The 27,766-nt window shown below is 39.0% G+C and overlaps 1 protein-coding gene, 1 long non-coding RNA gene and 1 pseudogene across 2 annotated transcripts; 2 read left to right on the top strand and 1 right to left on the bottom strand.

Moving 5' to 3' along the window:
- The first annotated feature begins 219 nt into the window (after positions 1-219).
- LOC134335211 (GTPase IMAP family member 9-like) lies at positions 220-27,466 on the top strand (annotated as a pseudogene).
- On the top strand, positions 9,452-12,201 carry LOC134335375 (uncharacterized). Its single transcript, XR_010015584.1, has 2 exons — positions 9,452-11,063; positions 11,720-12,201. It is a non-coding gene; the product is annotated as an uncharacterized LOC134335375 (long non-coding RNA).
- On the bottom strand, positions 14,038-26,669 carry LOC134334902 (interferon-induced very large GTPase 1-like). The gene is made up of 3 exons (XM_063017371.1): positions 26,584-26,669; positions 21,075-22,303; positions 14,038-19,303 (listed from the first exon to the last, which is right to left on the bottom strand). The coding sequence occupies exons 1-3, from the start codon at positions 26,600-26,602 to the stop codon at positions 14,588-14,590; spliced, it is 5,964 nt and encodes a 1,987-aa protein (XP_062873441.1). The 5' UTR covers positions 26,603-26,669; the 3' UTR covers positions 14,038-14,587.
- Positions 27,467-27,766: the final 300 nt, after the last annotated feature.

Below are 27,766 nucleotides of genomic sequence, written 5' to 3'. Positions count from 1 at the left end.
TTGTAAACATGCAGGTAAATGTTTCAATAACAAAAGAAATAATAAATAACCAAGTAATTCCACACACACACACACACACAAACCCACACACACACGATACAACATGTGACTTACAACAAGGTTAATTTTAGCTATGTGTGTGTGTGAGTGAGTGTGTGTGTGTGAGTGTGTGTGTGTGTGAGTGTGTGTGTGGTTTCACTTTTGACATTAATACGGATCAGGGACGATGGCGGCTGTAGGTAAGATTTAGAATTCTATAATAAACTGATTGCAGTTATGTGATGTACAGTACAGTGATGCATTATCGTTATTATAAACATTTGTAATGTTGTTTTGACATGAAAATCTTCAACTATAAACATTCACGATGTAAAACTAAAACACCACGGTCACCAAATCTGCACTTTAATAAAGCTCGGTCTCGTTATCTGCACTTGAAGTTTTACTGCGCGTCTAAACTGTATTTTACGGTAACCGAAGTGTTGAAGACAATAAAGCTGTTTGTTTACAGTTTAATAAACTTAATCTACCGTGTTCTGATGCACAAAATCCACCACATTCAAGAAGAGCATTAATTCTGTTATTAATGAAATACATTTCAGATGTTTTACTGTAGGAATTTGTTGTGATCGGATCTCAAATTTGTGTAAAGTGTTTATTAGGTTGTGTTTAGACCACTTTATGAAGATCAATAAAATTAGCAAATTAAATTGTTAAGTGCCACCCCTATATTCATGAAGAACACTTACTCTAGTATTTATAGTGTGATGTTGGGAAAATTTTACTGTTGGAATTTAAGATAATGGGATGGCAAATTTATGTAAAATGTCAATTCGGGTGTTTTAAAACCAAGTACTGTGTGTGCACAGACCACTTTTTGAAGATAAATGAAATAAGCAAATCAAATTGTTATTAAATGGCACCCCTACAATTATAAAGAACATTTACTCTAGAATATATCTTGTGATAAGACAATTCTACTGTAGAAATTTGGAGTAATGTGATAACAAACTTGTGTAAAATGTCTATTCAGTTGTGTTTAGAACACTTTTTGATGATCAATAATATAAGCAAATCAATTTGTCATCAAATGCCACCCCTACAGTCATGAGAAACACTTACAGTAGTACTCATTTTGTGGGTTTAATAATTTTAAATTTTACTGTAGGAATTTGAAATAATGGGATGGCAAACTTTTGTAAAGTGTCAATTCCGTTGTGATGAGATTTAACATAAATTTTACATAAGTTTGCTATTTGTTTATTTTAAATGACTAAGGTAAAATTGTCCCAAAATCATAACATGAGTACCAGACTAATGGTGTGTTCGAAATCCTAGATGCCTTAATAAGCTCACTACTAAGGTATCTTAAAATTTCAATGTTATTTATACTAAGGGAGATGTTAGTTGACATGCTAGCGCGCTGTGTCACCTCATTCCATTGGTTTTAATGGCAAGATGCTAAATGCGAAACCCGATGGAATAGCGTGTTTGAATAACCTGCCTTATAAGTCATTGACTTAGCAGAATCCTCTCTACTGAGGCAGCTGCCTGTGTAGGCAGTAAGACAGCAAGGCAGCTCACTAGGTTTTTGAACACACCTTAAGTGTACTTTATGAATCTAGGGGTGAAATTTGAGAACAATTGGTTTTCTTTTTTATTGATCTTCAAAATTGTTCTAAACACAACCAAATAGACACTTTACACAAGTTTGTTATCACATTACTCCAAATTTCTACAGTAAAATGGTTTCAAAACCACATGGTGAGTACTAGAGTAATTGTTCCTCATGGATATATAATAATTTGATTTGCTAATGTTATTGGACTGGAAGTGGTCTGTACATAAGATTGTACATAAGTTTGCCATCTCATTATTTAAAATTCCCACAGTAAAATTGTCCCAAAATCACAACATCAGTACTACAGTAAGTGTTCTTTGTTATTCTAATGGTGGCATTTGATAACAATTTGATTTGCTTATATTATTGGACTTCAAAATGTGGTCTTAACACAACCAAATAGACACTGTATACAAGTTTACCATCACATGACTCCAAATTCCTACAGTAAAATTCTCTCAGAATCAACACATGAGCACAACAGTAAATGTTCTTCATGGTCATAATGGTGGGATTTGACAACTATTTAATCTGCCTATTTTATTGTACACACTTTGTTTCCGGTACACTTTATGTGCATCAGAACTCAGTAGTAATGTATATTAAGCTGTAAAAAGATGTTTCACCCGCTTCAACGCGTCACAGCTGTATCACCGTAAAACGTGGTTTAGACATGCAGTAAAACATTTAGTGTAGATAGTGTGACCGAGCTTTTTTGAAGTGCAGATGGCGTGACTGTGGTGACAAAAAGCATCGGGTACTGACAATATCCAGTCAAACTGATATGACTTACTTTGAAGAAGCATTTCTGTAATATACACTGACTTTCTGTATTTCAGTCTTTGGTTAAATTATCTCACACTGAAAAATCCAACCTTTAACTCATTTATTCTGAGAAAAAAGCATCTGTGAGAGTTATCGGCACCCCTGCATTTAGTACTTTGTCCAATCTACATTTGCCAACAAAACAGCACTAAGTCTTCTTCTATAACACCTTAAAAAGCAGGAAATCTGAATCCATTCCTCTTTACAAAATTTCTCCAGACTGTCCAGGGTCCCAGATCCTCTCTTGTGCACTCTCCTCTTTATTTCATCCCACAGATTTTCAGTGGTGATGACTGAGGTGGCCATGGCACAAGTTTCATTTTGTGTTCAGAAAATCATTGGATCTGATGGAAATTGGGAGTGGCAAACAGATTTTGCCACAGATTTAAAATGTCCTGGTATTTCATGTAGTTCACAATACCATGTACTTTAACAAGATTTAAAGATTTAACCAAAATTTCCACCATAATAATGGACATAAGTTTTTTCCATGTAGTCATACTTCTTTTTATTCCAAACACAGTTGTAGTGTACACTACTCATGAAAAGTTTGGGTATTTCGCTTTCGGATGAAATTTCAGGATGAACCTAAAATGCACTCTAACCTTTACAGGTGAACTTAATGTGACCTTCTCTAAACTTTTGAATGCACATGTCCAACTGTTCAGTGTTTCAGTACTTTTTGCACAACTTGCTGTTCTCTTCTAACAAGGAGCTTAACGGCAAAATTCACAACAGGTGTTTGATCCATGTATCCACCAATACATTTCCTGGTTCAATTAGAATTGGTATCCTTATCATGCTGTTCACATTTTGACATCATGAGACCAAGACGACACCTAACAATTGATCAACAGTACCTCGCCATTGCAAGGCTTCAAACAGGATGTTCTCAGACGGAAGTGGCCACTGAGCTTAGAGTGTCACAGAGTGTCATCAGCAGGTTGCAACAGAGATACAGAGAGACTGGAAGAGTTACAGAAAGGCATAGGAGTGGACGTCCTTTAGCCACATCCCACACTGATGACCGCTTCATTGTGAACAGTGCCCTGCGGAACCGGATGATGAATGCCACACAACTCCAGGCACATTCAAGGGATGTGAGAGGCACCCAAGTGTCATGTCAGACCATTCGAAACCGTTTACATCAGCGTGGTCTGCGTGCTAGACGACCTGCAAGGATACCAGACCACAACACCAGGCACAGGCGTCATTTGCGAGAACATTTACATTGGACGAGGGACCAGTGGGCCTCAGTGCTGTTTACTGATGAGTCAATTCACGCTGACCAGAAATGATGGCCGTTAAGGTTGTTGGAGAAGTCAAGGAGAGTGCTATGCATCAGCCACTGTTGTCACCAGACGAGCCTTTGGTGGTGGTGGTGTTACAGTGTGGGCAGGTGTGTCTAGTCAATACAGAACTGCCCTACACTTTGTGACAAGCCCATACTACTTGAATAACATCATTAATCCGGTTGTTGTGCCTTTGCATGAACAACAAAGGTGTAATTTCATCTTCATGGACGACAACGCTCCAGCTCATCGAGCATCATTAGCTGGAGACTGGGGTACCTCAAATGGAGTGGCCTGCACTTTCTCCAGATCTGAATCCCATAGAAAACTCATTCTCAGCTAAGTCGCCGTGTAGAGGCTCGTAACTCTGTACCCCAGAACCTCAATGACCTGATGGCGCCCTTCAAGAAGAGTGGGATGCCATGCCTCAGCAGACAATAAGTCGACTTGTGAACAGCATGAGATGTCATTGTCAAGCTGTAATTGATGCTCAAGGGCACATGACAAGTTATTGAGACATTGACATTATTTGTTGGGGTATACCCACCACTGTTGTTGGCTTTTGTTTTAATAAATTGTTTGAGATGCTTCTACTTAAATGCTCTACTTCCATGATATAATATCACTGTAGCGTGAACTTTTTACATTTTCCATACATTTCATTCGAAAGCCAAATATCCCGAACTTTTTGTGAGTAGTGCATAGTAAGTCCTCGGGTTACGGCGGACTCGACATACGGCGTTTCGTGGTTACGTCGCCAACTCCTATAAATTTATTAAGAAAGTCTTGTTCCGTCATTCCGACGCACGGCGTTTGTGACTTAAAAACAAAGTTTGCGCGGGAACTAGCGGATGAACACATCACGCGGCGCTATACGAGGAAGACGGCGTTGTTCGTTGCTTCATGTGAGTGACGTAGGTGCTTATGTAGGTGGGTTCCGACTTACAGCTAAAATCGTGTTACGTCGCGCCGTAGGAATGGATCTCGGACGGAAGTCGAGGACCTACTGTATGTGACAAATAAACCTTGATTTGACTTGATTTGTAGCCAAAAAGCTGATTGTTCCCAAAGATCAAAGTCCCAGTAATGTTTAACAAACTCCCGTTGCTTGTATTCGTGACTAAATGACAGAAAAAGCTTAATGAAGGATTTTTTTCCTCTGAATAAATGAACTTGATTGGGTTTTTCAGTGTGATAATAATCTAATCTATTAAAAGACGGATAATTATAGTGTCAGTGATTATGATGGGAACTGTAATCTCTGTAAGTTCTGTATAAGATCATGTTTATCAGCTGGTCCTGCAGCGTGTTGATTAAAACATGGTTTGTGATTCATGCACAGATTATCTACCACTAAGAAAGAGGAGAAGTATGTCCCCACCTACCTGTAAAATATTATTGCTAATTAAGTGAATGAGAAATGAGACATTTAAAAATCAACTATGAGTTAACTATGTTGTAGTCATTACTGCTCTGTAGGATAAATAATTACTCTCACAGTAAGAACCTTTTGTCAGACATAATGCTTGTTGTCCTGCCCAAATAATTTTCATCTTATCATACAAGAGAATCTTTACTCATGTTACATGTTAGTCCTATAAATGTTCTAATTAAAATCAATATAATTTTTAAATGATAAAACCCATTAAATAGTACATGTGTTATAGTCAAGCATCCTGTTCCTGTTAAATCTCTAAACAGCAGTAATACATATGTTTATAAATTATTTATATTTTCGCTCATTTTCAGTGTCTGAACTGAGGATAATTCTGTTAGGAAAGAGTCACTCAGAGACCAGCAGTGTGGGGAACTTCATTCTGGGTAGAGCTGCATTTGAGACTGAAGTTCCTCCACATTCAGTAGATCAGCACATTGAGAGAGCCAGTGGATGGGTGGAGGAAAGATACATCACCATCATCAATGCTCCTCATCTGTACAATTCTGAACTCACTCAGATGACTGATGGACTAAAAGAGTGTGTTTCACTTACTGCTCCTGGTCCTCATGCTTTCTTACTCATGGTGCAACCTCAGAGTTTTACTGAGGAGGAAACAAACCAACTGAAACTCTTACTGAACTGTTTCAGTGACCGAGCACTAAACTATTCTATATTGATCAGTACTGACTGGGAGGCTGAAGAGGAAAAATCTGCAAGTTTTAACAAGTTTCTGGATGAATGTGACGGGAGGTTTTACCAATTTAAACACCTAGATAAACTTTGGTTTGTCGGTTGTTTAAGGATATTGACAAATCGCTGAAAGTAAATGCAAGTCACCTCACATGTGAGATTTTTGAGGATGCAGAGGAAACTTTGCAGCATTATTACAAACATAGAAAAGATGAAGAGAGGAAAAGTGCAGATTGTCCTGAAGAAAAAAGTTACAAGAACCCGTTTAACATAGTAGGAAGTGTTAGAAAAGGTAAGTGTTGAAATGAACATAAATATATCAGCACACTTTACCATGGTTAAATGAATGTCACATTTGTACATGTTCATTTGGAAATGAAACTATTTCATGTGAATGTTGAAATTTTTACTGTGGTGGAAGTGGTGGCTCAACTTCTCAAACACTGATCTTTCATCTGTATGGTTAGCGTAGCATTGGCTCAAGACAACTGTACAAGAATCCCTTAACAAAAAAACCCTGCATGCCAAGAGCAACATTAAAATAACAAGGATTAAACCTTGAGAGGAACCAGACTCAGCAGAAACCTCCATCTTTCTTGACTTAGAGATTAATTTGAATGAATTAGAATTCGATTTAAAACATTAAAATAAAATGATTTCTAACACACGAAAAAAAGTTGCACCAAGTGAAAAGCATAAAGAATTTGAGTTTACACCCACAGGCTTCAGCCTCAGGTGGGAAACAGGTTCACACCATGATGTAGTTTAAATGTGATATAAACAAAATCATTAATAGTATAATATCAATTATGCAAAGTGGCATGAGACTCTGACACCCTTAATTATTGCACCATAACTGAAAAGGAGAGCTAGGAGGTACAAGAGTGTGCCTTTAGTTGGAGTGGACAGTCCTGGTCCTACAATGAGCTACCATTCCAAAACCATGGGCATTAATATTATAGCGCCACCACCATCTTTTAAAAGACAGTGACAGCTTTTACTCTTTTGGAAAGTGTTATGATGAAAGGAGTGCAGATTTTAGTTGTGTGAGGAACTATATTTATTAACAAAAATAAAACACAAACACAGAATAAACGAAAAAGAAAACGGGAAACAAAAAGGAGACGTTCCGATGACTCGTAGACTCAAATGAAACAGAAATCAGAGTCAGAGAGGTTTTATTGTCATTTCAGCTACATACAAGTACATATTGAAACGAAACTGCGTTCCTCTAGGATCACGGTGTAACATGGTACAAAAAGTGCAAGACAAAACAAAACAGTGTAAATACAACAATAAATACAAAACAATCCTATAATAAATAAGTACAAAAGATATTCCTAATTATCCCTAATCTAAACAAGTAATTAGAAGACAGGACTAAAGACAAGTTTTAGTACATGATGGTGAATAGATGGTACAATGGTTCATGAGGTAGTGACATGTTGTACATCGTACAGCGTAAAATTGGCAATGCAGATAAGGTGCCTAAAAAGTAAATAAGGTGCAAAAGTAAGGTGCAGGAATTAAAAAAAAAACTTGTGCAGTTCCAGGAGGTGTGCAAAAAATGCAAGTAACATAGTCAATACAGTTTAGTGTGTGGCAGCAGAAAATTTCCGGAGGAAATTGTTATAGTACTGAATTGAGGAGTCTGATTGCTTGAGGGATAAAACTGTTACACAGTCTGGTTGTGTTAGTCCGGATGCTGCGGTATCGTCTCCCAGACGGGAGCAGAGTAAAAAGTCCATGTGATGGATGGGTTGGATCGTCCACAATGCTGAGAGCTTTGCGGATGCAGCGGGTGTTAAAAATGTCCGTGAGAGATGGAAGAGTGACCCCGATGATCTTTTCAGCTGTCCTCACTACTCGCCGGAGAGTTTTGCGGTCCGACGCAGTACAATTTCCGAACCAGACAGTGATGCAGCCGCTCAGGATGCTCTCGATTGTTCCTCTGTAGAATGTGGTGAGAATGGGGGGTGGCAGATGAGCTTTCCTCAGTCTTCTCAAAAAGTAGAGACGCTGCTGGGCTTTCTTGGTGATGGAACTGGTGTTGAGGGTTCAGGTGAGATTCTCTTCCAGATGAACACCGAGAAATTTGGTGCTCTTGACGATCTCAACAGATGAGCCGTCGATGTGCAGTGGGGAGTGGTCTCTTAGTGTCTTTCTAAAGTCAATGACCATCTCTTTGGTTTTATCCACATTCAGAGACAGGTTGTTGACTTGGCACCAGTCCGTTAGATGTTGTATCTCCTCTCTGTACGCTGACTCATCGTTGTTGCTGATGAGTCCCACCACAGTTGTGTCGTCTGCAAACTTAACGATGGAATTCGAGCTGTGCATTGCTGTACAGTCGTGCGTAAGCAGAGTAAACAGTAGTGGACTGAGCACACAGCCTTGGGGAGCGCCGGTGCTCAGCGTGGTGGTGCTGGAGGTGTTCTTACCGATCCGGACGGACTGAGGTCTCTCAGTCAAGAAATCCAGGATCCAGTTGCAGAGAGAGGTGTTCAGGCCCAGCGTGCTCAGCTTTCCAATTAGATGCTGAGGAATGATGGTGTTGAATGCTGAGCTAAAGTTTATGAACAGCATCCTGACGTAAGTGTTCTTTCTGTCCAGGTGTGTAGAAGCCAGGTGAAGTGTGGTGGATATGGCGTCGTCCGTTGAGCGGTTAGGACGGTACGCAAACTGCAGTGGGTCCATGGTGGGAGGCAGTAGGGTCTTAATATGCCTCATGACTAGTTTCTCGAAGCACTTCATGATGATAGGCGTGAGTGCTACGGGACGATAGTCGTTGAAGCATGACAGATGACTTCTTTGGCACAGGTACGATGGTGGTCGTCTTGAGGCACGTTGGAACGATGGCGCTGCTCAGGGAGATGTTGAAGATGTCAGTGAATACATCTGCCAGCTGGTCTGCACATCCTTTGAGCACTCGGCCAGGAATGTTGTCTGGTCCAGAAGCCTTCCGTGGGTTGACTCTATGCAGAGTTCTCCTCACGTCCGCTGTGGTGAGACGAAGCACCTGGTCGTCACAAGGTGGGATCATCTTCCTCGCCAACAAGTTGTTCTGCGCCTCGAACCGAGCGTAGAAGTCATTCAGCGCATCTGGAAGGGAGGCATCACTGTCACAGACGGGTGGAGTCGTCCTGTAGTTGGTGATGGCCTGGATGCCCTGCCACAAGCGCCGTGTGTCCCCGCTGTTCTGGAAGTGGCTGTGGATGTTCTGGCCGTGTGCGCGCTTTGCTTCTCGGATTGCCCGGGACAGTCTGGCTCTCGCTGTTCTCAGAGCCGGCTGGTCACCTGCTTTAAAAGCGGAGTCTCGGGCCCTCAGCAGTGCACGCACCTCTGGAGTCTGGAGTTCTGGTTGGGTCTGGAAGTGATGGTTCTAGTGGTAGTGACATCCTCAATGCATTTGCTGATGTAGCAGGTCACTGAAGTCGTGTACTCCTCTAGATCAGTGTAATCGCCGTATGTTGCAGCCTCCCTAAACATGTCCCAGTCAGTGCACTCAAAACAGTCCTGAAGAGCAGAGATGGATCCTTCTGGCCAGGTTTTCACCTGTTTCTGTACAGGTCTGGAGCGCCTGACGAGTGCTCTGTATGCTGGAATTAGCATTACAGAGATGTGGTCTGAGTATCCGAGGTGGGGGCGGGGCTCCGCCCGGTACGCACCGGCAATGTTCGTGTAAACATTATCCAGCGTGTTCGCTCCTCTCGTAGCAAAGTCCACATGCTGATGGAATTTAGGGAGAACAGACTTGAGATTTGCATGATTAAAATCCCCAGCGATAATAAACAGTCCGTCTGGATGAATGTTCTGCAGTTCGCTGATGGCTCTGTAAAGTTCGCTCAATGCTTCCTTCGCATTCGCGCTGGGCGGAAGATACCCCGCGACAATAAGCACGCTGGTGAATTCCCGTGGTAAATAAAAAGGTCTGCATCTAACAATAGCAAATTCCACCATCGGAGAACAGTACGCCACAACAAGCACAGAGTCCTTGCAGCATTCGGTGTTAATGTAATCACAAACGCCTCCTCCTCGTGTTTTACCGGACTGAGCTGCATTTCTATCGGCGCGATACGATGCTAGCCCGTCTAGCTGAATGGCACTGTCTGGAATGTTGTCACTAAGCCATGTTTCAGTGAAAATTAAAACACAACAGTCTCTGTACTCACATTGGGTCGTTCGCTGAAGTCTGATACAGTCCAGTTTATTCTCCAGAAAGCATGCATTTGCGAGGAATAACGATGGTAGAGCCGGCCGGCTTGGGTTAGCTTTTAGCCTAGCACGGACCCCGGCTCGCTTTCCACGCTTCTGCTTCCTCGAGCACCGCTTGCGGCGCCCCCTCCCCCGGTCACCTGCTTCAGGTAACACCGAGGACTGCAGGCCAGGTTCGCGAAGTAGGCAGAGTTCATGCAGAGTTTGCAGCAGATCATCCTGCAGGTTGGTTTCTGACTGTTTTCTCAATTGTAGCAGTGTATGGCGGTTGTAAACTGAGTCAAAAGTGGTTTCCATACGTTTATAAACAAAACTGTCCTAAACAAATTTACAAACTTTTTCTGAAAACAACAAAAAAACACCGTTTTTCGACCCCAGAGCGGCCGCTGCGTGTTAACGCGCCGCCATCTTGGTCCTAGTTCACAGGAGACAATGAGAATGATCATCAAAATGATCAATCCCGAAGGAGTGCAACTCCGGCGAGCTCGCCGTCTGCGCCGTCGCCAGTACTGCAACCGAGGCCCCAACGCTTTATGGCATATGGACTCGTACGATAAACTAAAGCCTTATGGCATTGCTATAAATGGTTGCATTGACGGATTTAGTCGCCATGTCATGTGGATGGAGGCGTACAACACTAATAACGACCCAAAAGTAATTGCGGGTTAATGGATAAGCACAGTAACGCGCATTGGAGGCTGCCCTCAGCGCTTGCGTGCCGATCCAGGTACCGAGAATGGGCATGTGAGGGAAATGCAGATGTTTTTACGCAGAAATCACTTGGACCCTTACGCAGGAGATAGAAGTTTTATTTATGGATGCAGCACGGCAAACCGACGCATAGAATCGTGGTGGGGCATTCTGCATAAACAAAGTGGACAGTTCTGGATGGACATTTTCCAGACGCTGAGAGATGATGGACATTTTTCCGGTGACTTCTTGGACAGAAATCTGAATGTTCTGCTTCCTTAACCTAATTCAGGTAGGCTCTATAGCCACAGGCTACACCTTCTGTATTTATATTCATCAGTTATGTATTGCCAGATTATTTTTATTAAGATACCTTTACTACATTTGATCAGAAACAGCTATAGTCTGTAATTAATCTGTCCATTAATCTACACCATTTATTAATGTAATAGCACCACCAAAAGGTATTATTTTGTTGGTAGACAATTCCAGGCACAAGTCACACTTACAAAAAAGTCCAGCAACATTGCTGTCACATTCAGTTGTACCAGCAAAACACACTGCTATGTTAGTGCCACTGCTGTAATGATAATATTCTACCACCAAAATAGCTTTACCAACAAATCAGCTGCGATCCCATCGTACCAGCAGTCTTTTACCACTAATGGTCAAGTTAGGGGTTGGCTGATAAATTGTGGAGCAAGAGAAAAGGCACAGTGACTAATTGTAGGTGTGCTTGGTAAACTGGTCACTGAAGCCAGGTGTAAGATTTTGACAATATAAAGTTTTGATAATATTTTAATGATGTATATGTTTAACTAAACTTATGACTCAACACAGGCTTTTTGAATGACAAGTGTCCCATATATTGATGCAGGTAAATGTTCTGTGCAGATTTTTTGTTGGGACAGTAGTTGAACTAAGTTTTACATATTTATGTTCATGCAGGAGGAACTAGACGAAGTTGTGAGGACATGGAACTCCCATCAAATAAGGCCAAGGCCAGGAATTCCAGGAGGACGCCCAATTTTAATGTACTGCATGCCACAGATTTATGGTGCAGGGGAGGACAAACTCAAATATGTGCTTCCAGAAGAGGTCACTGTTTGCAAAGAGGAATGCACCCCAAAATCCCAGTTCCCCTGTGATGAAACAGTCTTTGAGTTTTGTGCTCTTCTTATTGATGAAAATGGCTGGGATGCTTCTGTTGATGCATACCATGCAGCTGAACTGTACATTCTCTTAAGAAATCAAATACTAGATAATATCTAGAACTGAGCTTCTCAACAGTGGGGATCCACTGATGAGCTGAGCCAAGCCAGTCGGTTCTCGGAACTAAAGTCACTTTCTAAGAGATTGTGTCTGTAGTTATATTAAAATAAATGGTGTTTATATGCATGCATAATAAAAATTTTATAATTTCAAATATATATAGTGTCTGTCTATTTAATTACTATGACGTATTAGGGCCACTTTAAAGAATTTTTTTGATTTTGAGAATGAAGACATAAGTTTCGATTTCGAGATTAATATCAAAATAATAACGAGATTAAAGTCAAAATAATAACAAGATTAAAGTCAAAATAATAACGAGATTAAAGTAAAAAAATTACGAGATTCAAGTCAAAATAATAATGAGATTAAAGTCAAAATAATAACGAGATTAAAGTAAAAAAATTACGAGATTCAAGTCAAAATAATAATGAGATTAAAGTCAAAATAATAATGAGATTAAAGTAAAAATAATAACGAGATTAAAGTCAAAATAATAATGAGATTAAAGTCAAAATAATAATGAGATTAATATCAAAATAATAACGAGATTAAAGTCAAAATAATAACGAGATTAAAGTCAAAATAATAACGAGATTAAAGTCAAAATAATAATGAGATTAATATCAAAATAATAACGAGATTAAAGTCAAAATAATAATGAGATTAATATCAAAATAATAACGAGATTAAAGTCAAAATAATAATGAGATTAATATCAAAATAATTACGAGATTAAAGACAAAATAATAATGAGATTAATATCAAAATAATTACGAGATTAAAGTCAAAATAATAATGAGATTAATATCAAAATAATAACGAGATTAAAGTCAAAATAATCTCAAAATAATAAATGTAAATGTAATAACGAGATTAAAGTCAAAATAATGAGATTAAAGTCAAAATAATAACGAGATTGAAGTAAAAAAATTACGAGATTGAAGTCAAAATAATAATGAGATTAAAGTTAAAATAATGAGATTAAACTCAAAATTATTATAGCCATAGCAACCTCCTTGTGTTGAAATAAGGGATGTTCATGATTTGTTATACTTTCATATCAGTTTCACAAATAAAGAAATCCCTGATCTCCTGCACATCAGCACCAGCGTGTTATTAGTATAATGACGCTGAAACAGCTTTGTAATAAACTGGGTTTGATGCTGAAACAGCTTTGTAATAAACTGGGTTTGATGCTGAAACAGCTTTGTAATAAACTGGGTTTGATGCTGAAACAGCTTTGTAATACACTGGGTTTGATGCTGAAACAGCTTTGTAATAAACTGGGTTTATTTAGAAGAACGTGCAGCACCGGTGCGCTCGGCATCTGCGTCGTCGCCAGTACTTCAACCGAGCCTTATGAACTTTTACGATAAACTAAAGCTGTATAGCATCGCTATAAATGGTTGCATTGACATGTATAGTCTTCATGTCAGGTGGATGGAAATGTACAAAACAAACAGCCACCCAAAAATAATCGCGGGTTATTGGATAACCACAGTAACACTCATTATAAGCTGCCCTCTGCGCATACATGTCGATCCAGGTACTGGACCCGTGCTTCTCTTCACACTCTCTGGCCATAATATTTCAACTTTAATCTTAGAATAATGTCGTCTTTAATCTCAGAACAATTAATTTTTTTTTTAAGTGGCCCTAATACGCCGTCATATAAAATATTGTCTTAATTTAGCACAGTTTAGTACACCTAACATCATTAAACACACATTTTTGTATTATTTTTGTACAATAAAAGTAAAATAAGTTCATAATTGTTTTATTTTAGCACTCTTTAAGTGGATCATTAGTGTGACTGTAGCATATTAAAGAGATGATATATCTTTTAAATTATTTAAATAAAAATACAATTGCTATGACTATATAAAGTTGTATATTTGTCACATCAAATGACTTTGGATCATAAAGAAAAACTTATATTTACTGATATTACAATAAAGAACACGGCACATAACTCATTTTACACTATTTCATTATTTTTATTTAACTTGTCTGACCACAAACTCATTCACAGTCTTTTGGTTCATCTCAGATCACTTCATTTAGAATACACATTTATATACAATCATGTTATTTGAATAATAATTTACTGTTGGTTAATTATCAGTTAATCAGAAACTAGAGCGGAATTTAGAATTCAGCTTTATTTGTATTGTGGAGAAATTTATAAATCCTAATTATCCATAAATCTTAATCCTGATGTATAAATCAAAATATTCAGTAGAGATTCTGCAGAAATGTACTGAAATGAAACTGCTGGTGAGCTGTGAGATATTGTAATATTCACTTACATTTAAAACCACAATCATTATTACAGTTATTTAAAAGAAAATATCAAATTTATGCACATCTTACTAATCTCACAACCCTGAAATTACAGCACTGACAATATAAATGATTACTCATTTGATAATGTTAATAAGTACTTATTATATGTTATATGTGTGTGTATACATATACCATGTGTGTCTGTATATGTAGAGTTAGTGTGTACACATATACTGTCTGTGTTTGTCTAATTCTTCAGATGTATTTATCCAAACTCTCTATAGCTTGTGTTTTTGTGCAGTTTCTCCATCCAGTGGGAATCTCTCCGTATCCCTGGAATGTTTTACCATAGTGATGCTCCAGGTCTGTTTGGAATCTGCACACAAACCACTTCCAGTATGTGAGCTCTGAATTATCAGGGGTGATGCTCCACTTAGCGAATTCTCCTCCTGCTGTTCTGTATTGTTTGTAGGGTACTGACACATCTGTATCATGACAGGGGAAGAAATATTTATCACTTTTTACTACAGTTGTGCAAATATCAGCCCTGAGATTTGTTGTATATCTGTAGTAGCAACCATTGATTCCATCTACTCTGTGGAAGGGGACACTGTGATCTCCATCATGATCCTCCATTGTGTTGGTGCAGATGGCTTTACAGAATGGACACTGAACCCAGCAGCACTGACAGAGATGTTCAATCAGAATCTCATCTGGTTTCTTCCTGAACTTCTCCATGTTGATGTCTGTTACACTGTTGAAGCTTTTATGTTGTTCTGACATCGTCTTTGTGAGACCTTCACACACAACCTGCCGAAGATAATCTAAATCTGTAATTTCCTTCAGACCAGTGCAGGTTATTTCTTTTAAGCTCAGCTCATCTGTTAGTGAATTCTTCAAACTTCTCAGCCACATGTTTGCATCACCACTGCTCTTCTTCACTTCTTCAGTTGTGATGTTCACAGCGTTCATCACTTTCTGCTCTTTGTGTTTCAGGTTTCCTTTGAGAAGATTCAGAACCTCGCTCTTATTTTCAGTGATGTATTTATCAACATTTTCTGTAATAAACTGTTCAAAGTGTTTCTTGGGATGGTCGATGTACTCCTTGTATTTATCAAAGTTCTCCTGCTCTGCCAGAGATTTCAGGATGTGTTTCTCAAGCTGTGACCTGTTACCATTAAATTCTGGCATGTCTGATCTCATCTGTGTTGACAGATCAATAGAAGTTTTATTGTAGGCTGCTTCCAGGATGGCTGGTACAAGATTGTTGTAGACAAGTTCACCAAATACTGTTGTGGTTGTAGCTCCTCTGCAGTAGTTCTGGAAGACGCTGTAATATTGTGGTTTCTGCTTTTCTAGATACAATTTTACATCATTTTCATTTCTGAACTGTTGGTGGATCTTGGTGAATTTGAAATCTGCAAAGTGACACACATGAAGACAGAGATCCAGAGTGAATTCTTTCTTCAGCTTTATTTTCTTGTTCTCACTGTGATATTTCTCAACTCTGTGTTTGACATCATCAGTTATTTCCTGAATGTAGCTGTTCTTGTACCCCAGTCCTGTAATTTTGCTGCAGATCTTCTTGATTAAGTCCTCAGATTCTTGGATGACATTGAGGATAAGGTTCCTCACTGACTCCTGGACCTCAAAAGGACTCATTTCATCTTGTGTAAAAAAAGACTTAACATAAATAAAACCTTGCTTTAGCTTTGATTTCTTGTAGCATGAATAATCTCTCAGTCTGTGTATCTTTGTGTAATCTTCCTGAGATATTCGCTCATACACAGCAGCTTGTTCATTACCTTCAGATAGAATCTGTATCACATCCTCCCAAACATCAAAAGGTTTCTCTACAGGTGTGTCTTGTGTTAGATCAGAGACCCATCTGTTCCACACTTTATCAAATTCCTGTCTGAGGACTCGTTCATCAGTTTCTGTGCTTTTTAGTTGTAGAGCAAGTGCTTTACTCATATTGAAGAGCTTTTCATCATACTCTGTCTTTTTGTGATCAAAAGCTTCTCGAGCTTTTTGCTGTTGAAGTAAATCATTCAGGTTTGTTTTTGCATTTTTGACAAGATCTTCAAGAAGTTGTTTAATTCTCTGTTCACATCTCACTTTCCACTGAATTAAAATGTCTTTGTCTCTGTCCTCTTCAAAGTAACATTTCATTGATTTCTCCACTTCTTCTTTGGTCTTCTTCATGTGAGCATAAAGGTCTTTGTCCTCAATCTTTTGCAGTTTTCTGTTTTTAATTATGTTGTGCAGTTTTTCTTCATGTTCTAACATGTTACTTCTGAGGGACCAGGTCCATTTTCCAAACTCAGTTTCTAGTTTCCTGTAGACTGCAATCTCCAGTGTGTTTTTGAAGATAAAAACAAAGTTCTCGTTCAGTAGAGTCTTCCACAGATCACTGATGCGTGATTTAAACTCTGAGAGTTTCATACTATGAGACTTGGTAGCATTTGTGAAAATAGCTCTCTTTAGCTTCTGAACATTTTCACTGTATGAGGGGTTTGGTGGAGCCATTGGTGGGCTGCCCTCCCAGAGCTGTGCAAAATACTGAACATCATCTTGTACATTGAAAGCAATAACATCACTGAAGCACTCAGCTTCACGGTCTTCCTCTTTAGCAGCTAATTTTGTCATTTCATCCAGTTTTTCCTGTAGACGTCTCCTGCCCTCCATGTTCTTCTCTCCAGCTGTGATGTCACCAACATTCTGATGGACAAACATACATCTGGGATTTAGTTTGACCTTCTTCATTCTCAGGAAAGCCTGAACAACAATCTGAAGAATCTCCTGCATCTCAGCAGGGTTCTCACCAAATATGTTGATCAAAGTCAGATTTCCAAGACCTACAACAAATGTTGCAAGTTCATTATCATGATGACGAGTGGATTTTCCTGCAAGCTCAAGTGCTCTAAGCCCTTCAGTATCTATAATAAGAACGTAGTCAAACCTCAGCTGCTCCTTCATCTCCTCTGATACTCTGACCAGCTGCATGAAGGCTCCTCTGGTGCACCTTCCAGCACTGACAGCAAACTGGAGCCCAAACATGGCATTCAGCATGGTGGATGTTCCTGTGCTCCGAATCCCTAGAACTGACAGCACAAAGACTCTCTGGTCTCCCAGTTTCTTTATGAGTTCATCCAGAACTGCTGAAACCCAAATCAGAGGAACATGAGCAGCATCACCATCCATCAACTCCAGTGGAAGACCAGATTTTATGAGTTCTGCAGCAAGTTTGGGAAGAGTAAAAATACCTCTTGCTTCAAATATTTTCTTATTTGACTCATATATCTGACCCATCTCTCTGAAGATGTGTTCCAGACCAAATGTTGCTGCATTCAGTCTTACAGATATTTCTTCAAGTTCTGCTTGCTCAGCATTCATCTTTTTTCTGTCATGTTTCTTTTTGAGGTCTAAAACCCTTGTCCATGTTTCATTGTACTTGTGATGAAGATCTAAAAGATCATCTGAGGTTTGTTTGTCCAGCAGAATTTCAAGCCATTTAATAAAAAATGATTTTTCATTTCCTGATAGAAAATTCAGTGAGGAAATAATTTGTTTCATAAAGCCAGAGACTCCATCTTTTTGTTGCTGTTCACGGATTTGTTTCATTTGTGTTTGTTTTTCAGTCTTTTGCATTTCTAAATTGTTTCCTTGAAGTCGATGTAAGTCTTTGTTTATCTGACACCACTCATACCAGAGCTTCCCTTGACAGGGCAGGTGTGTTTCCTTTAATGTGGATATTTCCTTCCCCTCCAGTTGTTTTATTATCTCTAATGCAGCTTCTTTTCCTTTCCTGCATTCAGGATCATCTTCATCTGTGCTGAGCTCATCGTTTTTGTATAGATTTTCAATTTTAAAAACTGAAGATGACTTGGACAGACACTCTGTGATGGTTGTCCTGAGGTTGTCAGATACATCTGATTGGTTTCTGTCTTTCAGACCAATTCTGTATTTTCCATTCTTAGTCTTTGTGACACCTGATTCACCCTCAGAAAGGAGACAGATGAGTGGTTTGGGGCCTTTTAGAAACTTCTGTAGCATCTCCTTATTTCTTTCATTGTTAGGATCAGATAAAAGAACAACATTTACAGACGACATTTCAGTCAGAATATCCAGTTGTTCTTCACTGGTTTCTGCATCACCATGTAGATTACAGAAAGCAACACAGTCAGTAAAATGATCAGTTTCCTTTCCAGATGGACAGTACCAAGCAATCTCCACAACTCCATCCATCAGTAGATGGTTTTTAATGCTGCCTGGACAGTTTCTGTGGAAGAACGTCTGATGCTTCTCATTGATCAAGAGGTTCATCAGCTGAGACTTGGAAAAGGACACGTCTCCTAACCTGAAGAACGCCACCATTGGAGTTTCTGCTTCATAAACATGCTGGGTTTTACTGATCTTGGTACCAGAAGTGTCAGTGGTTTTCCAACTTTGAATAATTTGGCGAAATGTCCACAGAGGAAACTCGATCTTTCCAGTAAATGGATTTGGCACCAGTAGAGGCAGAGCGTACTGACACTGAGAGAGTTTAGTCACTATTAGTTGCTTCAAGAAACTGTCTGAACAGTGGAACACCGCCATCTGAAGATCCATGGGATGGATAGGATTTTTTACACTTTCATCATCCTCTTGGCAAAAAAGCTTATCAAATGTATCAAGTTCTTCTTCATCTGTATCTGAGGAAGGAGGGTCTAAAGCAGTGTGTATTTCTTTGGTGGTGATGTATCTTGCTCTGTAATCCATCATTACCAACCTTTGTAGGAAGGTTTGGACCAGATCTTTTTCTTCACAAGGTTCTTGACAATGTAATGAAAGAGAAGTTAGTTGAAGAACATCTGAAGTTTTCATTCTTACTTTCTGCTTTTCGAGAAGATGAAGTCTAGTTAAAAGTTGTTCTGTTTCGTTATTTTCCTCACATTTTAATCCAGGTTCTGTTACTCCAAGCTTGTTTACCTGTAAAAATATAAACATTTAGATCAGAACATGCACTATATGAAAAAAAGGTATTGAGACACCACACATTTCAAGTACAGAAACATTTCTGGTGTAATTTTAAATTAATAGGCATTAATACAAAGTTAGTTTCCCCTTTGAAAGTTATAAACGCTTTAACTCTGGTAAAGCTTTTCACAAGATTATTGATTGTGGGAATTTTTGTAAGGTCAGATACTAATGTTGGATGAGAGGGCCCAGTTTGCAATCTCTTTTCTAGTTCAATCCAAAGATGTTGATGGTGTTAAGGTCAGGGCTTTGTGTGGGTCAGTCAAGTGCTTCCACAACAAACTTACCCAACCATGCTTTTACGACCATGCTTTTTGCACTGTGGCAAAGTCATGCTGGAATTGAAAATGTATTTCCCCAAACTGTTCCCACAAAATTGAAAGCATACAATTGTCCAAAACAACTGGGTATAATAAATTATTAAAATTTACTTCACTTGAACTAAGGTGACTGGTCCTTCTCCACCAAACTTTACAGCTGGCTCAGTGCAGTCAGACAGTAATGTTCTCATTGTGCTTGATGATGTAAGGCCTGTATGAAGCTGCTCAGTTCATGGAAACCCATACCATGATGTTGATCCCAGAGGAGGTTTGGAACATCACAGTTATTGAATCAGCAAAGCATTGGTGAAATTTATGCACTATGCACCTCAGCACTCAACAACCTCGCTCTGTATCTAGTGCCTGAGTTGCTGTGGTTACTGAACACTTTTAAATAATACCACAGACAGTTTATTGTGGAATATCTATGAGGAAAGACATTTTGAACAGACTTGTAATAAGATCATCTTATTAGATCACACTGGAATTCACTGGAGCACTTTAAAGCTACATGTTCACATTCCAACACATTCCAAAAAAAGTTGGGACGGGGGCAATTAAGGGCAAATAATGAGGTGAAAAAACTAAATAATGATGTGATGTGAACAGGTGATTGTAATCATGGTTTGGTACAAAAGCAGCATCCAGGAAAGGCTGAGAGTCGCTGATGAGTAAAGATGATCAGAGGATCCAGTTTGTCCACAAATGTGTGAGAAAATGACTGAAATGTTTAAAAACAATGAACCTTGAGAAAGATTGGAAGGGATTTGCATGTTCTCCCTCTACAGTGCAGAATATCATTAAACCATTTAAGGAATCAGGAGGAATTTCAGTGAGCATCAACAACCTCCACTCAACAATAGCTGATACAATCACATGGGTGAGGGGTTAGTTTATCAAACCTTTATCTAACTCTACAATACAGAGTTACTGCACAAATTAAACTTATAACTTTACTGTGTAAAAAAGAAACCTTATGTTAACCATGTCCAGAAGCGGCGTCGACTTCTCTGGGCTCAGAGGCATCTAGGATGGACCATCACACAGTGGAAACATGTATTGTGGTCAGATGAATCAGCATTCCACGTCTTTTTTGTTTTATTATTTGACTTGTCCATACTGTCACAACTTTTTCTGATTGTGGTTGTATTTTCAGTTCTATGTTGGTGGTTTTCTGCCTGTCTCCCTTACTAACTACCAAGGATTTAATTTGATAAAATATGAGAAACATTTTGTTTTGATTTTATGTATCAAAAATGTGGTTTCACACTAAAAATCCTGTGAAAATTCACCACATTAAAAATAAGAAAGACACCAGTAATAATGTACTCTAACTACAAGATGAAACTTTAGTTCTGTAGTTGATGGATATTGAGTTATGTTATAAAACAAAAATATTTTACCTGATGCCCCATGAGAAAAGAAGTCTCTGATGTTGTGTTTAATGATTTCTCCCATCTCTCTAAATTATTTTCTTCCTGTAATCGCTCTTTCAGCTGAATGTTTCCTTGTTTTAGTTTTGCCACCGAAGCTCTCCGTTCCTCTGCCTCCACTGCTTTTCTCTTTTGTTTTTCTTGATCTTTTAGTTTATTTTCTTCCATATAAGTCTTAAATGTATTCCTTTCTTCATCAGCAGCTCTCTTCATTTCCATGGCTTTTACTTTCTCCTCTAGATCAAATTTGTTTTTCTTTAATGTATTCACTGTTGTTTCATAATCCTGCTCTTTATTCTTGTGAATCTTTCTTTCTTCTTCAGCAGTTCTCTTCATTTCCAGCAGCTCCATGTCCATGGCTTTTACTTTTTCTCTTAGATCAGATTCTTTTATCTTCAGTGATTTCACTGTCATTTTGTAGTTCTGCTCAGTATTTTCAAATATCTGTTTATTTTCTATTAACATTATTTTCAGCCTTGCTGTCTCTGCTTCATATTTATCTTTCAGTTCTTCTTTCTCTTTCTCTAACTGTCTTTCTTTTTCCTGCAGGATTCTTTCATGTTCTTCTTGGTTTAGAGTTTTTTCTATCTGCAAGAACATTTCATTGCTGTAGTGTCCACTATTTACCACCACCATGGAGTCGATCTTATCCAGGAGAGTCATGACCTGGGTGGGATCTCTGGTTTCATTGTTGTTGAATAAGTGATATCTGTTACCACATTGCTCTATGAGTCTCATGAGATCAGAATCACCTTCTAAAATGCACTGTTCAATAGATTTGTTTCCCAGTACGTCTCCTCCAGTAAACAGCGTCATGGTGTATGTTACAGACTGTTCACCAAAAATGGACTGGATCACCTTCACTGCTTCTTTATCTTCTTTAGTTAATCGCTGGCTCAGGTTCAGCACCAGCAGAAACACGTGTGGACCTGGTGCTGCCATAAAGCTGCTTTTAGCAATCTCTTTATTTACCTCATCATTATCACCATCTGTACCAAACAGTCCTGTAGTGTCAATCACAGTTACAAGCCTCTCATTGACCTCTGTGGTTTCTCTCTGACACACTGTTGTAACTGACTTGTAGGAGGGTTCTGCTTTGAACTTATTTTCCCTTAAGATGGTGTTTCCTGTAGAACTCTTCCCAACACCAGACTTTCCCAGCAGCACGATTCTGAGCTCATTTGGTTCATGTCTGGTATCTGGAGACAGATAATATTTAAAAAAATCCAGACTTTAGTTTGCTTTCTTAAGTTTCTTTATTATCTATTAGATGTGTGTTTATGTAAAGCCATTTTACTGATTTCTAAACTAGATATAAATCAGTGATATGTGCAAAACATAATCTTATATTTTATAGCAGTGGTGGGCAAACTATGGACTGCAGGCCACAATTTACAAAACTGCCATAAAGACCACATTCATTTCGCCATTTTTCAGCAATGTCCTGCGTATCAGTTGATTCCACTAGATGACTCAATCCAAACACTACTGACCATCGCTAAAGCCTAGTTGATCATCTTCTCTACACACAGATATTTATTTTTCATGTTTGATAACATGTTTGATAACACCACTAGGCCAGGGCAAGCTGTGGCCTAGTGGTTAGGGTACTGGACTAGTAATCAGAACGTTGCTGGTTCAAGCCCCACCACTGCCAGGTTGCTGCTGTTGGGCCCTTGAGCAATGCCCTTAACTCTCAATTGCTTAGATTGTACAGTATATTGTAACTGTACTGTAAGTCGCTTTGGATAAAGGCGTCTGCCGAAAATGTAATGTAATGTAAATGTTTGCAGAGCCCTTCGCGACTTTTCTGATTGACTGACAACACTGTTCCCACTTAAGTTGAATGAGGTAGGTTACTTCTTAGGTAATGAGTTTTACATATAAGTTCTATTAGTTCACAAGGAAACAACCCCCCCCCACACACACACACACACTGAACCATCTGTCAAATTTTACAACCCAACATGGCCATTGAGCCAAAAAACTTGTATACCCACCCCTGTATTATAGCAATAGTTTTTTTTTTACAAGATGCAACGATATGCATCGTAGACACAGTCGAATGAATTTTAAACTCTTAAACTCTTAAATTTTAAGCTGTTTTCTGACAAATTCTATTCTTATCTGGTCTAGAGGAATGATAACTGAGAAACTGCTGTTTACTGGATATTAAAGCTAGAAGTGGTTTAGATAATCATGACATTTTGATTAAACTGCACAGCACTTGTTTCCCTTTTTGGCCAACAAAAATGCATGTGGCACCCGACAGTTGATTACAGTGTGGCTAACATACATTCATAGTAAACATTCATAGTATACTATTACTAGTGGCAGATCCGAGTGCAGTTTTTAATGGTTATCCACTTTCTATGTTCTCTCCGGTTCTGTCTGGAAGATAGTGTAGGTTTCTGGGATAGGACATGTGTGATTACTGTTACTTATAGATTCAGAGATGCCTGTATAGTTCAGCCATTGCGCTATTTGCTAAGTGTGTCTCTAAAAGCAATAGACAACACTCACTTTTCTGACTTAACCAAAACTGCGATTACAGAATCTAAATCTGTCCACACATTTGGTTCTGTGCAACCTGAGCGGTGTATAAATAAAGATTTTAATATTGGAGGGCAACTTTAATAGTTATTAATAAGCCAAAATATTAGAACCACCCTCACCCAAAAATGTGCATGGCATATTTCATAAAAGTTGTTCATGTGATTGGGAGGTTTAAATATAAATATACATTGAAATATATTTGTTTTACATTTATATTTTCAGCATTTAGCAGACACTTTTATCCAAAGTGACAGTTGTCACATTTGGAGCCTTTGTGTGCTCCAGTGTGCCCATGTGCCACACCCCTCTCTCACTGGGAGCACACGCTGTCTCCTGCCACACCCTTGTTCCTGATTGGTTCATTTGAACTAATTGGTCCCAGCTGCCCTCTATTTAAGAGGTTAGCAGGAGACAGACTCTGGGAACTATTGGTGTGCAGTTCATGACTCTGTTCGGCTTGGTTTGGGTCTGTATAGCTCATGTTCATAGCTCTTGTGTTTAGCTCTCATTACTAGCTACAGTGGGGTCAAAAAGTATTTAGTCAGCCACTGATTGTGCAAGTTCTCCTACTTAAAAAGATGAGAGAGGTCTGTAATTTTCATCATAGGTACACTTCAACTATGAGAGACAAAATGAGAAAAAAAAATCCAGGAAATCACATTGTAGGATTTTTAAAGAATTTATTTGTAAATTATGGTGGAAAATAAGTATTTGGTCAATAACAAAAGTTCAACTCAATACTTTGTAACATAACCTTTGTTGGCAATGACAGAGGTGAAACGTTTCCTGTAAGTCTTCACCAGGTTTGCACACACTGTAGCTGGTATTTTGGCCCATTCCTCCATGCAGATCTCCTCTAGAGCAGTGATGTTTTGGGGCTGTCGCTGGGCAACACGGACTCCACAAATTTTCTATGGTTGAGGTCTGGAGACTGGCTAGGCCACTCCAGGACCTTGAAATGCTTTTTACGGAGCCACTCCTTCATTGCCCGAGCGGTGTGTTTGGGATCATTGTCATGCTGGAAGACCCAGCCACGTTCCATCTTCAATGCTCTCACTGATGGAAGGAGGTTTTGGCTTAAAATCTCACGATACATGGCCTCGTTCATTCTTCCCTTAACACGGATCAGTCGTCCTGTCCCCTTTGCAGAAAAACAGCCCCAAAGCATGATGTTTCCACCCCCATGCTTCACAGTAGGTATGGTGTTCTTGGGTTCTTCTTCTTCCTCCAAACACGACGAGTTGAGTTTTTATCAAAAAGTTCCATTTTGGTTTCATCTGACCACATGATATTCTCCCAATCCTCTTCTGGATCATCCATATGCTCTCTGGCAAACTTCAGACGGGCCTGGACATGTACTGGCTTAAGCAGGGGGACACGCCTGAAACTGCAGGATTTGAGTCCCTCTCGGCGTTGTGTGTTACTGATGGTAGCCTTTGTTACTTTGGTCCCAGCTCTCTGCAGGTCATTCATCAGGTCCCTCCGTGTAGTTCTGGGATTTTTGCTCACCGTTCTCATGATCATTTTGACCCCACAGGATGAGATCTTGCGTGGGGCTTCAGATCGAGGGAGATTATCAATGGTCTTGTATGTCTTCCATTTTCTTACAATTGCTCCCACAGTTGATTTATTCACACCAACCTGCTTGCCTATTGTAGATTCACTCTTCCCAGCCTGGTGCAGGTCTACAATTTTCTTCCTGGTGTCCTTCGACATCTCTTTGGTCTTGGCCATGGTTGAGTTTGGAGTCTGACTGTTTGAGGCTGTGGACAGGTGTCTTTTATACAGATAACGAGGTCAAACAGGTGCCATTAATACAGGTAACAAGTGGAGGACAGAAGAGCTTCTTAAAGAAGAAGTTACAGGTCTGTGAGAGCCAGAAATCTTGCTTGTTTGTGGGTGACCAAATACTTATTTTCCACCATAATTTACAAATAAATTCTTTAAAAATCCTACAATGTGATTTCCTGGATTTTTTTTCTTCTCATTTTGTCTCTCATAGTTGAAGTGTACCTATGATGAAAATTACAGACCTCTCTTATCTTTCTAAGTAGGAGAACCTGCACAATCAGTGGCTGACTAAATACTTTTTGACCCCACTGTATGTTACTAGCCCTTGTGTTTAGCTCTCGTTACTGGCTATGTTACTAGCTCTTGTGTTTAGCTCTCGTTACTAGCTATGTTACTAGCTCTTGTGTTTAGCTCTCGTTACTAGCTATGTTACTAGCTCTTGTCTTTAGCTCTCATTACTAGCTATGTTACTAGCTCTTGTGTTTAGCTCTCATTAGTAGCTCTTGTGTTTAGATCGCATTACTAGCTATGTTATTAGCTCTTGTGTTTATCTCGCGTTACTAGCTATGTTACTAGCTCTTGTGTTTATCTCGCGTTACTAGCTATGTTACTAGCTCTTGTGTTTAGCTCGCGTTACTAGCTATGTTTCTAGTTCTTGTGATTAGCTTTTGTTACTAATAAATTCTTAGTGTGTTTGCATCTCTGTGTGTGTCCACCCCTTCTGTCTCGCCTTAGCCCCTATTCGTGACAACAGTATACAGTCTGAGCAATTGAGGGTTAAGGGTCTTGCTCAAGGACCCTTATTTTTGTTCTGTTACTATGACAAATCCATCAGGGAAATATTTTTTTACAGTTTAATAACTTAAACAAAGAAAGCTTAAGGCTATTAAGGGTTGTATTACTTTTGCAAGACCCCAAAAGCTAACATGGGGTGCTTAGATGGCCAAGGTGGTATTCATTCCTTTATCCCAGTGTTTCTGGCTAAACCCTGACCATGTGCATCATTTACCCTATGAACCCTGACTGTATGAACCTGTGACCCTGACCAGAGTAAAGTGGTGGTATAAAATGAAAATAAAATTAACCGCTAACATGGATTGCTACTTGTAAACACTGTGAATAAACTCTTTACCTGTTTGGTTGCTGAGCATCTTTTGTTTTAGATGTTTTAGGTGTTGAAGAATCTCATTCTTGTATTTCAGTTGTGTTTCTATCTGCGCCTCAACATACATGTCTTTTGTAAAATAACTTCCCTTGTTCTCATGAAGAAGATCATTGATGCGTTGAATCAAATCTCGGGCACCAGTACTGACACTGAAGAACACATATCGCCCTCCACAGGACTGTATCACTGTCCAGTCATCCTCGTCTAACTGCTTCTTCTGGTAATGCTGATTGATAAGGAATAGTGTGTAGTTGTTCATTCTGGAACTAAAGATCCTCTGAATAATTTCCACTTCTGCTTTGTCCTCATCAGTAAAGCTGATATCAGAGATGATGAAGAGAAAGACATGGACTCCAGGATCACAGACAGAAACACAGCGGAGTGTCTCATGCATTATGTTCTCTTCTGAGAGCTGAGAGTTGTGGAGAGTTGGCATTTCCACCAGGGTGAGCTGGTATCCACCCACTTCAACAATCCTCATACCATATACAGATCTGGGATCTGATCTCTGTTCTCTCTGGTTCATTATGCAATCTGACATGAAGGCCTTTAAATTTCCATCATGTCCACACAGCACCAAGTTCAACACTGGCAATGACGTGGCTCCTTCTGGCACTGAAAACAGGACAAAAATCATCTGCAAATTAGGTTAAAAGTAAAATCTATAGAACCTGAACGGCTGTTCATTTACTTATATAATGGCAATGTTATGTTTGTAAATTGTTTTCCATGTTTATTATTTTTTCGTAGTCCTTCTGTGGGGTGCTTAGATAGCTACGGTGGTATTCATTCCTTTTTCTGTTGTACAGAATCTACAACAAACATTCCAAATACTAAACTCCGCAATTAAACTATTATTACTGTGAATCACTCAGTTATAAAAAGATTAAAAAAAAAGACATATACTATAAGCTGCAGGGATATTTATTCTAGCATAATTAACCTAGTAAACAAAAAGTGTACTTAAATGTACTAAAATATACTAAGATTAGACTAAGTATAGTGTATATAAACTATCATGTCTGTACTTATTTCAAAAATATATCGATGTCATATTTGATCAAGTAAATTTGATCATACTTTTCAAAAATTATCAAAAAGTGTATTTTTAATAAATATCCCAGATAGCATACGGATGTGGGCCACTTCT

The sequence above is a fragment of the Trichomycterus rosablanca genome, chromosome 2 (assembly GCF_030014385.1).
Source record: "Trichomycterus rosablanca isolate fTriRos1 chromosome 2, fTriRos1.hap1, whole genome shotgun sequence".
NCBI lineage: Eukaryota > Metazoa > Chordata > Actinopteri > Siluriformes > Trichomycteridae > Trichomycterus > Trichomycterus rosablanca.
The sequence above is the reverse complement of the archived record's forward strand: the minus strand, read 5'-3'. Positions and strand labels throughout refer to the sequence as shown.